The sequence below is a fragment of the Punica granatum genome, chromosome 8 (assembly GCF_007655135.1).
Source record: "Punica granatum isolate Tunisia-2019 chromosome 8, ASM765513v2, whole genome shotgun sequence".
Taxonomy (NCBI): domain Eukaryota; kingdom Viridiplantae; phylum Streptophyta; class Magnoliopsida; order Myrtales; family Lythraceae; genus Punica; species Punica granatum.
The window spans coordinates 10424173-10441617 of record NC_045134.1 but is presented as its reverse complement, the minus strand read 5'-3'; the positions used below and the strand labels follow the sequence as shown (position 1 = coordinate 10441617).

General features: G+C 35.3%; 1 protein-coding gene across 4 annotated transcripts; it reads right to left on the bottom strand.

Annotated features, from left to right (window-relative positions):
- Positions 1–9543: 9543 nt before the first annotated feature.
- Positions 9544–16801, bottom strand: LOC116187608 (subtilisin-like protease SBT2.5). 4 transcript variants are annotated; one of them, XM_031516435.1, is made up of 12 exons: positions 16542–16801; positions 16231–16354; positions 15665–15861; positions 14605–14749; positions 14103–14497; positions 13274–13369; positions 13117–13189; positions 12284–12569; positions 11417–11742; positions 11019–11286; positions 10404–10685; positions 9849–10258 (listed from the first exon to the last, which is right to left on the bottom strand). In XM_031516435.1, exons 3-12 carry the CDS (start codon positions 15829–15831, stop codon positions 9849–9851), a joined length of 2448 nt encoding a protein of 815 aa, XP_031372295.1. In that variant the 5' UTR covers positions 15832–15861; positions 16231–16354; positions 16542–16801. The 4 variants fall into 4 exon arrangements, with proteins under 4 accessions (XP_031372297.1, XP_031372295.1, XP_031372294.1 ...); XM_031516434.1 differs by having other exon boundaries at positions 16231–16351; positions 16542–16800; XM_031516436.1 differs by having other exon boundaries at positions 16231–16326; positions 16542–16800.
- Between the last annotated feature and the right edge of the window lie 644 nt (positions 16802–17445).

Here is a 17445-nt window from a genome sequence, read left to right as displayed (position 1 = left end):
CACGGCTAAACCCTAACGATATGCTGAAAACAAAGAGTTATAGCAAACTCAAAGTATCATTCATCAATAGTTGTTTTTAAAGTATGTCGTTCTCTCTTCTAGTACATTGAGATGGACAATATATAGACCTAAGAAATTTAAGAAACTAAAATAGGAAATTAAAATATAGACTCTTACTATGTAACTTCCTAAAACAAAACAAGTAATTATTTCAAAATTGGAAATTTTAGACTCTTGACTCGAACTAAAATTGCAAGTAATATATAATTCTAAATATATTTCCATCTAAATTAAATATACTGTCTAATTAAGATAATAATATTTTCAATCTATGGATCAAGATATCTCATCTTCCCCTTCCACATCACGAGAATATTTCCTTGATATATCCAATATATGCTTCTTTGGATTTGGGCTTGTTAATACAGATATGAGCTGAAAATCATCCGCGTCATATGATAGACATCCAATCTGATAAGGATCATCGCTGAATTCGAAAGTATCAAAAGACATCACTTTAAATAATACGCAGAAGCTTCTTTTTTTTTTATTGGTGTACTTGAAAAGCAAAAGCTATATAGATTTTGTTTTGGGCCACGCAAAAGCTAATAATTGATCATCCAAACAAGGAACGAGTACATTTTGGCGCCTTAACTAACCTCTGTCTTGCTTCATCAGTTTTTTCCTTATCCCTTCTTCTTTCTGTTTTCCTGATCATGTCCCTAACACATATGTCAGATTGATTTTCCAAAGCATTATTATTTCCATAAATGTAGAAAAAAAAAAAGAGCTTTATTTGTATTGTTAATTTTAAGATTTAAAACAATGTTATTATTGCCTTAGTGGACCTTTGTCTAGATATTTAAGCTGAGGAGCCAGAAATTGGACAAGATAGCTGGTTTTGCGAACTCCGGGGATAGCACATCCAGCAGTCTTTATCTATATACTATTCATTTTGCCGACGCTTTGCACGGACAAAATTAGTATATGCTGTTATAAAATATATAATGTTTTATAATATTAATCATATTTAATTTAATCTTAAAAATAATTTATTTATTTATTATTATTGGAATTTCCTCTTAAATAATCTTTAAAGTTACCTCTTAATTAATAAAATATATTAAATTCATGCATTATTTCTACTAAAACACATTTCCTTTCCAACTACTAAAGTACTTTCTAGATCAAAGTGGCACTAAATATATATTTTACGAATTAAAATAGTAGAATCAAGTAAATGAAGTTATTTTGACCAAGATTAACGTAATTAGTATTAAGTTTTATGGTTTCTCAAAGAACTTTTAAGTTTTTAAAATAAAATTAAAGACATTTCGATATATTGAGTTTACTTACATCTTCTAGACATAATAAAGTGCTTTAGGGTTCAAAGTTTCAATTTGAATCGACAAAAATCTACTTATTATTTACATAGTTTGTTATTGAATACATGCATTGTACGGTCCTGGTAACATTTTCACTAAAGTGTTTTCATTTGAAAAACCTGCATTTATTTATTTATTTTAATTTTTTGCAATAATTTTTTTTTCATGTTATTTATTAATATTCTTATTTAATTTTTTATTTAAGAAAATTTATTTTTATTAAATTAATGCTTGTTGTTCAGGAGGTATTGAAATACATAAAAATGGATTAATTATTTATCAAAATTGATTTTCTTTTGTTTTTTCTTAGTATTGTTAATGATACTTGTCATTTATTTTACACAATGATTATCTTATAACGAATAATTTAATTTCAGATATAATTATTTATCGTCATCTAAATCAAAATTCGTTCTTGTAATTTCTCATTATTTTATTTCTAATTTAAACTTATATTTTGACCAAAAAGCCTGGATAATGTTAAGAAATTGGTTGATTCCAATAAAGGCTTCAAACTACTTTATATTAAACTATATATAGATTATAGATAATCATTTTATTGAATTGCGCCTAAATAAAATTAATTTTATTAATTAATATTTTTAGGATTTTCATGGTTTAGCTAATGTCACAGGTTAATAAATGTTAACCACGTAATAAATGAAAATATTTAGTTAATATCATGAGGTATGTGAAAGGTCGCGAGATTAGAGCTGAGCATTAAGTTTTTGACGTATTTTGACTCCTTCCCGGATGGGACACTTGGCAAAACTATGTTCGTTCTCATTTTACGTCTTCACATTTTATATTTTATAAAGATTATTATTATTATAGAAGGAAAAGGAATTCTTTTTTCTAACATTTAATTTTCTTTTAAATAACTTTTAATTCTTATTTTTGTCCTTATAATTTATATTTATTTTAATCACCATTAAATTAAGGATCTATATAATATATAATAGCAAAACTGAAAGGAAGGATTAACGTGGTTACCCCAATATCCAAACCCTCACCACTTCATCATCCGACTCCTCGCATACTGACACTAAGCATTAAATACGTTGTATAATTATTACATCAGTCTCCAAATAACTCAAAAACTACAATGTAACATTAGTGCTTTTTTTGCTGAATAACATTAATGCTTTGACCATTAATTGACTGGATGACGAGTTGTCGCCCATAAGCCTGCATGGCCTTCAATTTAGGTTAGGAAAGTGGGAAAAAAACAATAACACAATAAAGCATCAACTTTTTGACATATCTTTTTTATTAATATCTTTTTTTAATCAAATCTATTTATATCTATTCGGACTCCTCCAAAGGAAACTTCGCATTCGTTAGATAAAAGTTTCCACATAAGCTAAAACATTCAATAGTATTGAAAGAGGATAATTTAAAATTAAGCATATCGTGAGATGACGATAAAAATGACATCAAGAACTATTAAAGGTTATTGGCAGTTGTGACGGTAATAAAAACGAAATAAGGAATTATAAAAGGTTTTGGCAATGGAAATGGTATTGATGATATAGAGAATGCTCCATATATATTAAGGCCGAAACAAAATATAGTTTTTGAAGTTCATATTTTGCACAAAACCTTCTCTTTGAATTGGGGATTATCAAAATAACTCCAAATTTCTATATAATATATGTATATATAATTAAATGTGAGTTGAGTTGCTTGTGCTTGGGAAAAATTTCTTACCTTGGTGAAGACGAATAGACATACGACCCACTTGGACCAAATATTGTCGGGAAGGGAACGAAGGCATCGAAACTAATTAAAGTATGTTCAAATCATACAAAACAGATATTACTACATCTTATATTTTTCAATCCCCACTTATATTAAATCATAATTAATGTTCATGAAAATTAAGTTATTTAAATATTTTGTGACGCAATAATTAAACTTTTTTCCTTTAGGATTAAATTCTTTGTATGTGCCATTCCTTAAATTTTCGAAACATTTTGATGAAATTATTGATTTTTTTGTGATGTTATTTGTTATAAAAGTTTGAATATTTTATTATACAAGGTCTTTATAAATATTAATTAAAATTGATCAAAATTGATTTCTTTTGTTTTACTCTTAATATTGTTAATGATACTTGTCATTTATGTTACACGATGATTATCTTATAACAAATAATTTAATTTCAGATATAATTATTTATTGTCATCTAGATCAAAATTCGTTCTTGTAATTTCTCATTATTTTATTTATATTTTAAACTTATATTTTGACCAAAAACCTGGATAATGTTAAGAAATTGGTTGATTCTAATAAAGGCTTCAAACTACTTTATATTAAACTATATATAGATTATAGATAATCATTTTATTGAATTGTGCCTAAATAAAATTAATTTTATTAATTAATATTTTTAGGATTTTCATGGTTTAGCTAATGTCACAGGTTAATAAATGCTAATCATGTAATAAATGAAAATATTTAGTTAATATCATGAGGTATGTGAAAGGTCGCGAGATTAGGAGCTGAGAATTAAGCTTTTGACGTATTTTGACTCCTTCTCGAATGTGACACTTGGCGAAACTGCGTTCGTTCTCATTTTACGTCTAGGCATTATATATTATATAAAGATTATTATTATTATAGAAGGAAAAGGAATTTTTTTTTCTAACATTTAATTTTCTTTTAATTCTTATTTTTGTCCTTATAATTTATATTTATTTTTTATCACCATTAAATTAAGGATCTATATAATATGTAATAGCAAAACTGAAAGGGAGGATTAATGTGGTTACCCCTATAACCAAACCCTCAGCACTTCATCATGCGACTCCTCGCATACTGACACTAAGCATTAAATAGGTTGAATAATTATTACATCAGTCTCCAAGTAACCCAAAAACTACAATGTAACATTAATGCTTTGACCATTAATTGATTCGGGGACGAATTGTCGCACATAAACCTACAGGGCCTTCAATTTGGGTTAGGAAAGAGGGGAAAAAACAATAACACAATAAAGCATCAACGTTTTGACATATCTTTTTTATTATCTTTTTTTTATCAAATCTATTTATATCTATCCGGACTCCTCTAAAGGAAACTTCGCATATGTGAGATAAAGAGTTTCCACATAAGCTAAAACATTCAATAGTATTGAAAGAGGAGAATTTAAAATTAAGTATATCATGAGATGACGATAAAAATGAAATCAAGAACTATTAAAGGTTGTTGGCAGTTGCGACGATAATAAAAAGGAAATCAGGAACTATAAAAGGTATTTGACAATGGAAACGGTATTGGTGATATAGAGAAGGCTCCATATATATTAAGGCCGAAACAAAATAAAGTTTTTGAAGTTCATATTTTGCGCAAAACCTTCTCTTTGAATTGGCGATTAGCAAAATAACTCCAAACTTCTATATAATCTATGTATATATAATTAAATGTGAGTTGAGTTGCTTGTGCTTGGAAAAAATTTCTTACCTTGGCGAAGACAAATAGACATCTGACCCACTTGGACCAAATATTGTTGGGAAGGGAACGATGCATCGAAACTAAATAAAGTATACTCAGATCATACAAAACAGATATTACTCCATGTTATATTTTTCAATCCCCACTGATATTAAATCATTATTAATGTTCATGAAAATTAAGTTATTTAAATATTTTGCGACGCAATAATTAAACTTTTTTCCTTTAGGATTAAATTCTTTGTATGCGCCATTCCTTAAATTTTCAAAACATTTTGATGAAATTATTGATTTTTTTGTGATGTTATTAGTTATAAAATTTTGAATATTTTATTATACGAAGTCTTTATAAATATAACATTATTACTTTGATAATAGTTAAAATAACGATGAATAAAAAATGTTGAATTCATCATATTAAATTAGCTCTATTGAATACTTTATTTTCAAAATTAAATGAATAATATAATTGGATAGTATAATATATTAATAACCGTTCGATAATAATTGACTGTGCACAACGTGCAGGTATATCGGCTAATTTATTGTAATTTCAACAATATAATCACTCTTTCACCTACATTTCTCTTCCTCCTTCCCTCTTCTCTCTCTTATCAAATCAACTGTGCTTCTTTTTAATTTTTCAACAATTCAAATTGGTTAACTTTTCTTCTTCTTTTTTATTATGATCTTATAGATATAATTGAGGCTAAGAGAATAAAAAAACGAGTATAATGAACCGTAAAAACGAAATTTGTACAAAAAACTAGCATAAGGATGAATTTCTCATAAGTTATTTTTCAAATCATAAGCACTGTACGCACGGGTCATCCTCTAGTTAATATTTAAGAGAAATTGGCGAAAGTTTGATGTCATATTGATTTGAAACTAAAAGAAGATAAATATTTTATAGAAGAAATTAATGAAATTACATGGCATTCTGCATCATTAATTAATCCAAATGAATAAATAATTAAATTCTGATCACGGGAATAAAAGTAAATAAAAAATCAGAATTCATGTGTCATTAAAACAAAGTACCAAACCTAATTCAAACCGAATAAAAAGTAGTCGATCCAAATAAATGAATGAGCTTTTGAGCAGTGGCCAGTTTATCATAAATTTTTATATAAACAAAAGACTTCTATGGTCTCTTTCATTTAATTCACTTGAGATTGAAATTTTTGTCAAACAAAACGGCTAGAATGTCATATTTCCTGCAAATAAAACAGGGCTCATTATTTCATTACTAATAAATGATTCATGCCAGGTATTGAGTAGTCCATTCTTACCATGGGACACGACAATTTGCGGCCGACCAGAGGAAGAAATAGCACATGGAAAATAAGATTACTTTCATGCACGACACTAATTGCTCACACGGATAAGAATCGGACGGGAGTCACTTGTGCAAGGACAAACGACTCAAGCGACTAGCTAGTGATGAGTTACTTCGGACCGGCTTGGAAAATACTCGAGACGGGTTTGATAGTGAAGCTCGATCGGCTTGCTATATATAACCCGCAGGTATCAACAATGCTTATTTAGACCAGTAAATATGTCACTCCTAATTGACCAAAACAGATATATCTCTATATGTACGTAGGCCGCAGGCTTCAACACCAAAATCATTTGCTTTCAATACGCGGTCTGCTCGATCTATATATTATCAAGGCAACCTAAACTCAAGCTTCCTATACTCGGCGCAATCGCGGTTCTAGCCATAACTTGCTGATCAACATGCATGTGAACATTTTTGGTAAACAGTTTGTTTTGTTAGTAAGTTAAGTACGTTACGTTCCTGTGAATTCTAATATGCTCATAAAATTACGGTAAATAATCTAATCTAATTACAAAAATGTTTGACGTGCTTCCACAGTAATTAATTGTAGATCATATGACCGATGATCCATAGGACGATAAGGTCGGTGTGATGTAGCTTTCTAATTTAATTTGTCTAGTTCGCCGTTTGGAGTTTGACTTGTATAGACTATTCAGGACTGGGGTTGTCCGGCTCTTCGTTCGCCGGACAAAGTGTACCTCTTCATCTCCTACGTTTTCGTGATAACGATGATGTCTTGTCTCCACTTTCTTATTTATTTATTTATTATTTGTACTTCCAAGTCTTTTTCTTTTTTCTCCAATTACAAAATTGGGAATGATATTATTTTTGTAATTATGAGAACGTATAAAGTTACAATTTTCCTTTGTAGCAAGCGCTTCTCGAATCGTGTTCTCCTCCTTATGGAGTTTAATGTTATTTATCAATTAATCAACGGTTGATTGTTATATCAAGTCTTACACACACATATATATATATATATATATTTTATGGCGAAAACCTCATCAGAAGTTTTTCTCATTTTTTGTTTTTCCTATTTCTATTCTTGAAGCAAAAATCTCATTAATTAATCTATTATATCTAGGGAAGGAGGCGTTACTAGTCTCATCTAATTTCTTCGCATTTGACCCTCCTCTTAATTGTTTTCTGCTAATAGGTTCTCCGATTCATCGGATTCCTTCAAGGAAGTGTCTTAATCCATTTGCAATCAACTCTTCTTACGAAATCCATATATCATAGAAATTTGACGGGACGGTACATAGTTACAAGACATAAAAAATATTTTTTTAAGAGGACGGGATCATTTTTCAATTCTGAAATGGCGTGTTTATAAAATTAATTAGAATATATTGAATTCTCTGACTTCTGTGGCCCAAAAAATCGAAAATTGCAACTAATATTCAACAAGTAATGCTGCGTGGAAACTCTGTCCTTTGAATTACGTTTCGACATTTTTTGGGGCAATCTATTATTTGTTATTTTTATTTTATTATCTTGTATTTTATTTTATCTATTTATCTTGCTGATTGAGGTAGTCTGCTTAAAGACTATCAAGAGAATTATACGATGACAGTTAAATCACCGTCTCCCATGTGTTTGACCATTAAAAGCAAACGTCTGCTTCTACCCTAATAATGGTCATCAGACTCGTGACAAATTGAACTTGAAGGAATTTTATCTTGTCATGCATAATGAAACACCGATCAGATCTATTTAATTATTAAATCAAAACCAATTAATGATTAAATCTTCTTTTTTTTTTACAAGAAGTCATATTTTTGTTACTTACTCAATTAAGCAGTTTTTTTACTCAATGATTGAGTAAATTTGACCCGTCTTCGTCTTTTCCTCTTCTTCCCATTCATTTTCCATCCTATTTTGCACACGTGAATTGTAATGGAAAAGAATGAAATGCTTGGTACAATGAAATGTGATTATATATGGAAAAAAATAACGATTTATAAATTGAATAGAATAGTGATCGTAAAGTTTTTTTTTAAGATATCATTTTATACATTATATTTTTAGATATATAAAATTAAAAGAAAATATATGACGCATATAAAACTTAATAGAAATGATGTAATGAGCAGTCCTAGCTCTAAGTTGAGGGAAAATATCTTAGAAATGGAATGAGCAGTCTTAATTCATGGAAGTGTCACCTTCGTAAGCAAATGAAGTGAAGGAATGAAAACTTCATTTCATTCCCGTGTTCTAAACAGAATCTAATAACTAACTTCTTTTGAGCACTTATTTGATTAAATTGTTATGGAACACGGCCTAAATTAAAATGATGCGGAAATGATTTTATATTCCATATTTCTATTGAAAATCACATTAATTGTTCCATCTATTGAAACTTGATTATTATAATTTGGCATGATTGTATCTCAAGATGATGATGATGGATTGATGCAGAAAACACCGTAAGTGGATCTTGTAACATCCTAGGGAGGGAATTTAATTTAAAATAAATAAAGAGTAACTAGACATATAACATCAGATCTCAACTAATCCTTTTAATTTACACACTAGTCAGATTCTCCATTTGCCAAATACATTTCTTTAGTGGGAGAAATTTCCGGAGCCTCTCACCATTTTCTGCTTGGCCTCTTCCCCATTCCTCCTCAATGATCGCATCAGCCCTTTCCCATTTCACATGGCGCATCGAAGTCCCACGCAAGTTCGAGCAAAATTTGCTGATTATAAGAACGCTCTGTCTCGAGAAATTCGTAGGTCGTACATTCTTATCGGGTGGTGCAAGTGCCGAAAGATACAATCTTTTCATTTCCGTGAGAAAACTCAGTGAATCCTCGATGATCAGAAACAGAAAAGAGAAAATGCGCAGGACACGGTGGGGATGTCATCTTTGCCTTCGCTAAACCTGCTATGGTATTATCCGAGAGCCTATGGGGCCGAGAAACTCTACCGACTCCAATCCCTGAAAGAACTACTAAACGATTCCTCGAACTGTTGCCCGATAGTACCATAAGAGCTGCAATCACAATTAAGGAGAGCAATGAATAGAGGAAACAGGTAGTGTCATCGCAGTTGAACAAACTAACCCCACCCTATCAACACACTTTTAAGTCCACATGGGCTGAGCTAGTGCAGCAGCCAACCTTATTTGATCCGGTTAACCACGAAGCTTTCGAGATATGAAGGGACGTGGTCACACCCATTCATACGGTGGCCAGAGCATCAATCTTGATGATGTCAGGACGTGGGAGCACATTCACCATAGAGAGTGCGTGGTTCTCAGCCGCACACGACAGAGGAAGGAACCAGAACTAATAATCAAGACCGAACTTTACAAGAAGGGTCTTAGAGATCGAAGAGATAACCGAACTTGATATAATGGTTTGCGAGGAATAATATGCGATGTAACATTGAAACTGCTAATCAGTAATCAGAATTACCAAAACTTATGGGGGTGGGGAAGAAACTAGGGAGTCTCCCCCCCAGCTTACATAATCATTTTTACCTTTACATCCACTGATTTCGCACATGTATACACGTACATATATATATATATATATATATAATATATCTCAGCAAGGACATCCACCTAGATATGCGAGCTTAATTACGCTACCGACTTATTCCTTCCGATACAAAAGAATATTACAACCACCGGAAAAACCAAGCTCGATCTCAACCCTGACCCTACCGCCGATACCCCATCGCAACCACGGGGATCCTCACCTTGTGCCCCCGGCTGCCCTTCATCAGTATTTCCCCAAAGCTGTAAGTCCCCGCGATGGAACGGCCAGTGAGGGTTGCAGTGAATGTCCTCGATGCGCCAGGCCTGAGGGTCATTGCTGGAGGGTTGGCCTCGAGGGCCACGGCAGGGTCCATACGAGACGTGATCATGTAGGTCTCCTCCTCCTCAGCCACATTCGTGACCCTCCGGGTCACAGTCTGGGTCCCAACAAGGTGAGAGATAGTGATTGAAGGGGAGTTGAGGTTGGACGGGCGGCCAATCGTGAAGTTGCAAGGTGCATTGGTGTAGTTATGTATCTCATGGACGTTGATACCGGGAGTTGTACACAGGAATCCCAAGTAATCTTCATAACCTACAGAGGGACCAGCACAAAATAGGATAGCATTTAGAGAGGCCGCTTGGGGTCGAGTTTTGGCTTCAATTCTCACTAGGGGGAGGGATTACCCTCCACTAGACCCATGGGTCCCACTTGTTTCAGAAAGAAGAGTGTTACTAACCTGCATCAAAGATGAGACCCGGGTCTAAAGCAGCCCTCGGGTTAACGTGTCCACTCCCGTAATCGAAAGGTGTGGCAGTGACAAGCTTCATGGATTCTGTCTCAGTATACTGCTGTGCTTGAAGAGGCCTTCCAGCCCTGTCAAGCTTCGTGGAAGTCGTCATCAGGGCGGACTTAATAGCAGCAGGGCTCCAGTGAGGGTGCTTCTGCTTTACAAGAGCAGCGATCCCAGCAATATGCGGTGCTGCCATACTAGTCCCTGATATCATCGCAAATTCTTCTCCTGCAAATTAGATGGGCCAATTCAAATGAGTAATTTCTACGTATTTTATTACAATTTAAACTTGTTTCGTGATGCAAAACTCTCTAATCATTCTGATCAAAATCAATTTGATCAGAACTGGAGCAACTTTGCTTGATATTTATTATTTCGAGTTCCAAGAAACTCCTGTCCTAGTTCAATTTATTATGGAACCCTGCTTCAATATGCACTAAGCCCAACATGTTCGTGAGAGGAGATGTGACACTACTTGACACCAGCCGAAGCCTTTAAAGAAGTCAATCACACTTGAGAAGATATTTTTATTCACTAAAGGAAATTCAATGAAATCCTTACCGATGTAATTGACCTCATCTGTTCCATTAGGGGACCACGCAGCCCAAATGAGAGAACCAGGAGCTAGGATATCAGGTTTGAGAAGATCAGCGTCCTTGAAGCTGAAATCTCTTATATTGGGCCCTCTAGCAGAGAAGAGTGCCACCTGTGGTGCCGATTTGTGGAGTATAGGCATCAAACCATCTCCGATGCTGCCTGTTCCTTTAAAACTCTTCACTCGCCCGGTCCAGTCTCTTGGAGTTGAAATATTATAGTAGTCTATTAGATCCTATAGATACAACAACCAGAAAGTTGCACGTTTAGAACACAAACAAACCAAAGGAAAAGTACAGAAAACCTGGCTCTCATTTAGGTCAAATAAAATAAATTCAAAAAGAAAAGTCAGCTAAGATAGTTACCATGGACTTGGAGACATCAGTAATGAGAATTCCTGGGATACTGACTGGAACTGGATCGAACTTTGTCCCAGGCGACACGTTCTCAACAGCAAGAACAAACCCTGCTGCGCCAAGGCTCTTTGCTGTCTCAGAAACTTTCTTGATGGATGCAGTGCCACTAACAAAGTTGAAGGAATAGCCGCAGAGGAGAATTTTCCCCTTCACTAGGTTCTTGTTTAACAGTTCAGGTCTCTGGCAATCTGTGGGGCTGTACTTTGAAACTGAAGAATCCAGTAGCACATCATTCGCAGCAACCAAAGTGCATGTCTGATTAGGATGTGTGGAGGCTGCATTGAGCCACATCAAATATATTCACAAAGTTAGTTGAGGACCGTGGCCCCAAAGGTATGATCAAGAAGGCGATGCCTGATGACTACTACTACATGGTTTACTGTATATATGCATGGTACGATGCATATAATTTGTTTGTATATATATTCCTGCCACTACTTTGAAACCACACTCAAATAAATTAAACATACGATGGGAAAATCTCCATTTTTCAATCAAACCTCCTTCAGGTCATGCAAACAGAGAGAGAGACAGACAGACTGACTGACAGAAACAGAGACAGAAAAAAAAATAGAGAGAGAGAGAGAGAGAGAGAGAGTCCTCAGGGTTATACAGATTCGGCCTTGTGAAAGAATAAACAACTGTTAGTTTTGATACAAATATGACAATATTGAACATGAGAAGTAAATGAATTCCAAAGATCAGTAGCAAATTCCTAACAGTAAACTGACATTTTCAAAGGTCATCAAAATTGCCTTGAAGAAAGAAAAAGAAGTGGAAGACAAAGATGATGTAAATCCAAGTCTGCATACTTACGTGATAATCCCAGGCCAGCCAATATTTTACCATTACCCAGAATAAGATGATTCTTGTACCGCCGATCATCAACAGCAGCTGCTACAGATGTTATCCACGGACTATAGGAGACCAATGTCTTTGGGAAAGGACCTCCATTGCCCGCAGCTTGGGCAACAAAAACACCTGCTTTCACAGCTGAGAGAAGTGTCGCATCAAAAGGGTTTAGAAATGTCGTCTTCATGGTGGCTGGAGGACTATTTGGCCCAACTGAGAGACTGAGTATGTCCACACCATCGTGAACGGCCTGTCACAAAAGATTGAGCAATTTATTAATTTATTTAATATCCATTTAAAGCAAGGTGATGCCAAGAAAAGTTTCTGTTTGAATAGGCATGAATATATCCAGATATTATGTTCAATTTCAGGTGACTAGTTTATATAGGTAATCTAATTCTCACTATAGGTGAAAAAAAATACACTTATTAACATGGAATCTCAGTTAAAATTTCTCCGCATGGACGGAAATGGAAACTGAGGTCCACATCCATCTTCTGAAAACTGACTAGCTCCAACTTAGATCAAAAAGAACAATATAAACAGAGCTACAATTGTCAAAAGAATTATTAAAGATTTCAAACGCATCTGTAAAAACACAGTTGATGTCTTAACAAGGCCTATCACATTGTAAGTATTTCATTGGAGTTGCATTTCTTTCTGAATCACCTCTTAGAAGTTATGTGCTACAATGGGCTGTCTATCAAGCATTTGGTAATCATCAAAGTGATAAGACAGAGATACAGCCAGCCTTTATAAGTGTTCATTTCAATTCAGAGAAAAGAAATAAAAGAGACCTGATCAATTGCAGCCACAACATCAGAAATGAATCCACCAAACAGCCGATAAAGTGCTTTGTAAACAGCAATCCTGGTCACAGGATTCAATATATTTAGCACGGAAAGATGTTATGTTAATAACTAATCAAGTGACTTGAGGTTTCTGAACTTTCACCTGGCTCGGGGAGCCATGCCACTTGCTTTCCCAAATTCATGTCCGTGTAGTCTCACAGGAATTCCATTGTTGCCAGCTGCAATAGCTGCTGTGTGACTGAAAAATGGTACGTCAGATATAAACATGCAGGAAGTCATACAATGTCACATAGTTATATATGGTATCTAACCAACCAAGGCAGAGAGATAGAAAGATGGTCTATTCTGCCATTTAAACAGAATGTTTTTGACTTGAAAAGCATGTTTTTGTCAGGGTTTAAACTGAAAGGCACCTCATTATGGTAAGTTTTCAGAATGAATCAAGTCTCTAGGAAACAGAATTTTGGATAAGGTATATATTCGAGTTCTAAGACCACAGCGAAAGCTCAAAATTCTTCTTAAGCAGCACCCTTTTGCTGTCAAGCAAATAACCCTTAAAGGTGATAATTGGTGTCAGCCCTGGTAAAACTTGAACATAATCTTTTGCTTAACAGCGCCAAGGGTTACAACGCTGAATTTTCTAACACATTTACGCTTAATATGCAGTGCTACTACAATGAAAACATCTTGTGCAATCATACTCTCTGCAATGAGCACCTGTGGACTTTTTTCCTATTGCTTCCAGGGGCTCAGGAATTGAAACCTTTTCATGGGCATGGATTAGCTTCACCAACCCAACATGCCAAGGTCTGGGTTACATGGTTTCTATCAAAGGGGCATATCATGCCAGGTCAATGGCAAAATAAATCCTTAAGACTGAATCCGATGGGGAGGCCACATAGTTCACCAAAAAACATGCATCAGATTATATTCAAGTTTTTGATATTTGCTGAGGTAGATTTATATCTAACCTTCCATGTCCATCACCATCCATAGGAGAAGCATAATCAACAGCAGGATTAAATGCTCCAGCAGCTATTGCAGCCTTGGCAAAATGTTGGGCCCCAATAATCTTTCCATTGCAGAAGCTTTTCTTAGTGTCAGGATCATCTTCGCACTTCCCTCTATACTTTGGAAGCGGCCCATATGGTTCAGTAATGTGTGATGAGAAGCTAGGATGGTGTGGATAAATTCCCGAATCAACAAAGCCAATCACAATATCCTCTCCAGCCTTCTCATGCCCCCCACCAGTTGGCCATACTCCAGTAGGCAGTCCTAAGAATTGTGGGGTGTGAGTGGTAAGTTTCCTCACCTTCCAATCTCGCTCCACAGATTTCACACCAGGTGAACGTCTTAGGGTTTCTGCCTACTAATATATTCGGTTAGGACATGGTTATTAGATTTCTAGTGAGATATCGCTCAAAAAAAGGCTGACTGAGATAAACATAGAAGCAGGAGGACCTTAGGTTTCACCTGTTCAGGGGATAGATGAACTGCAAAACCATTTATAAGATGCTTGTAACTGTAGAGCTTCTCATAGGTGCCTCGATCAAACAACATTCCAAGAAGCATGTCATGCTTCTTTTCCAGATGCTGGGCATAGGATATGACCACTTCACTAGAAAAGACCAAAGGCATCAAAATGGAGAGGCAGAGTTAGAATGCAATGTTTCATTCATTATCACAATTACATGAGAGCTTGACAGACACTCGTCTAATGCCGTTTGACAATCCGTACTAGCATTCACATGAAAAGACTAGTGTGCATGCTGACAACAACGTCAATGCGTATTAGATTAGAGAATAAACATGCAGTAGATCCCTTAGATGCACAATAATATTTATTTTGGTAAACAATGAAGATTGGGGGAAAATGTTGCATAAAACAAGATAAAGCGATCACCACTTTTTATGAATATGAACTTTGGGTACTGTAATTGCAGTTGCGCTTAATCACATATCTTTTACCAAGCATAGAGCAACATAATAACTCATTAAAATAATAAAAATGGAAAAAGAAAATCAGGAAGCAACCAATAGTCGTAAGGTTTAAGTAGGAAAAGACCATATTATAAAACCACAAATATTCAGAAAAAACGCCCTTGAACACTTAAAAGAGAAAATAGGCCCCCCAAAAAAAGGAAATTCAACAACCATCCATTTATGCAGTTGTGCAGGGGTTAATTAAAGGATCAAGTTAGATTTTCAGGAGATGCTGTCAGATACTGGTGGTGTCAGATATTGCCACTTAGATTCAACCAGACACTGGAAGGAGGCCAACAGCATCACTATTAGATACTAGTGAAAACATAACATATGCATATTATGACTTCATTAATTTTACATATAATTATTTTACTTGTTCACTAATATGACAAAAATAGCCCACTAGTTGAAGGACCCACCATATAAAGGTCCTTTCAACTGTTATTTTCACATTTCAAGCATCACCAAAATGGTCAAGGAACTTCCAGTAAAAGACAAGGGGAAAAAAGGAAAAATGATCATCAATTATGAAGCTGGCAAGCAATACCTGGTAGTGTCAATCTTCTCATCAGATTCCACGGCTGTGGCTTCAAGCCCATCAATTCCACCAGTATAACTTATAACAGGCTCTCCTTCAACCATGACAATGTAAACTTCGGCCTTCCCGAGCATCAAAAGAACAGACAACAGAAGAATCCTAAGCGCAAGCTCCATGATTCCCCTAACTTTAGTCCACCCAGTACTCTGTGCCACATCAACAGCTAGAAAAATAAGCAACATGAAGGTGCTAAGAAGAATATAGTACGAGCAGGACCGAGACAAACAACATAGAAAAAACAAGTGACACCCTGTTCTGCTCCACCAACTGTCCACCATAAAAATTTTGTGAGCACTGATTTGCTTCGCAGAAAATCTCAGTTCTTGATCGTTGCCCAGAAGGGCAAACAACTTCAAACCATCAAGAAACAGCAGGACACAATCTTAAAAGCCGCAAAACCATGCTCCCAGATTGCCGAAAGGAGGGATATCAGCTCAAGCATCTATCTGAAATTAAAATGTGTGTGTGTGTGTGTGTCTGTATGTATGATGATGAAAGGAACTAGATCAACTCACGAAGAAACTTCACGAGCTCTGTAACAGTGAGCTCCAATCAGAGCTGAAGCAGAGGCCACCAACCACCTGCTACTCCTGAAAGCTCAGATGCACATCCTGAAAGGAAGCTACTTCAGGAGCTCTGCTAAAAAAACAAACATTCTCAGCTCAGAGATCAGCTGAATAAACAATCCGACAGCGCTTTTGGGGGCTCGGTGATACTGCAAGCAAGGAATAAAATCGAGGCAAACTGCATTCGAATCGATCAATGGGGAACACGGGCACAGTAAAGCGGAAGGTGGAGGGAAAAAAAGGGAGCTGCTTTGACTCACATTGATGACCCTATGAACGCATCGGGCGGTGGATTCAGAAGCACGCCATGTGGAGATCAAAGGGGTCGAGCTCGAGCTGAGAGAGAATCCGAGCACAGTGTACGCATCGAAGGGGGGAGAGAGAGAAGGGGGGGATCATGTGAAGTTGATCCACGTTTTGGGTTGGGTGGTTATAGAGAGGAAAGTGAAAGCATTCCCTCCTTCTTCAGTGAATTTGAGGACTCGTGAGTGAGTGAGCGAGTGAGACCGTAGAGTGAAGAGATAGAGAGAGAGAGAGAGAGAGAGAGAGTGAGTGAGGGTAGTTAGGGTTTTCTGCAACTTTTTAAGATCCGACAAGAAGCCATCGTTTTCTCTTTGGGAGGGGATTCCCCCCATGTGAGTTTTTGCTCTTCACTCGAATTTCTTTTCTTTTTTTTAAATTAGACCTTTAATCTTCTTCTTTTTTTTCATTCATGTGTTTGGAAGGATGATTTTTGGATGGAGGATCGGGAGGGATATAGCGTCGTTATTCATAGCTAGTCATTTGACCCACATGTTATGCCGGCGTTAATCATTCGTAAAATTGAATTTAAAGAAACATAATTCATTATATTTGACAAATACGGTTGAGATATCTCGAAAAATATCTCTCTTCTATGAAGGTTCCATTGAACTGAATAGAGTGCATGAATCAAAGAGTATACTAATTGTGACATCTACATAGGACAAATACACATTAATAAGAATGAGAGACTCGAAAGGGCAACTGATGAGGAGCGAACAAGTGACTCGAAATACTTATGTGAAGAGTTTTCAGGTAAAAAAACACGAATAAAGAATGTAATTGAAAGTAAGACGGGTAGGAGTTGTATGTGGTTACAATTCTTTTTTTTTTTAATTAACGAGAATTTGGAGGAAGAAAGAA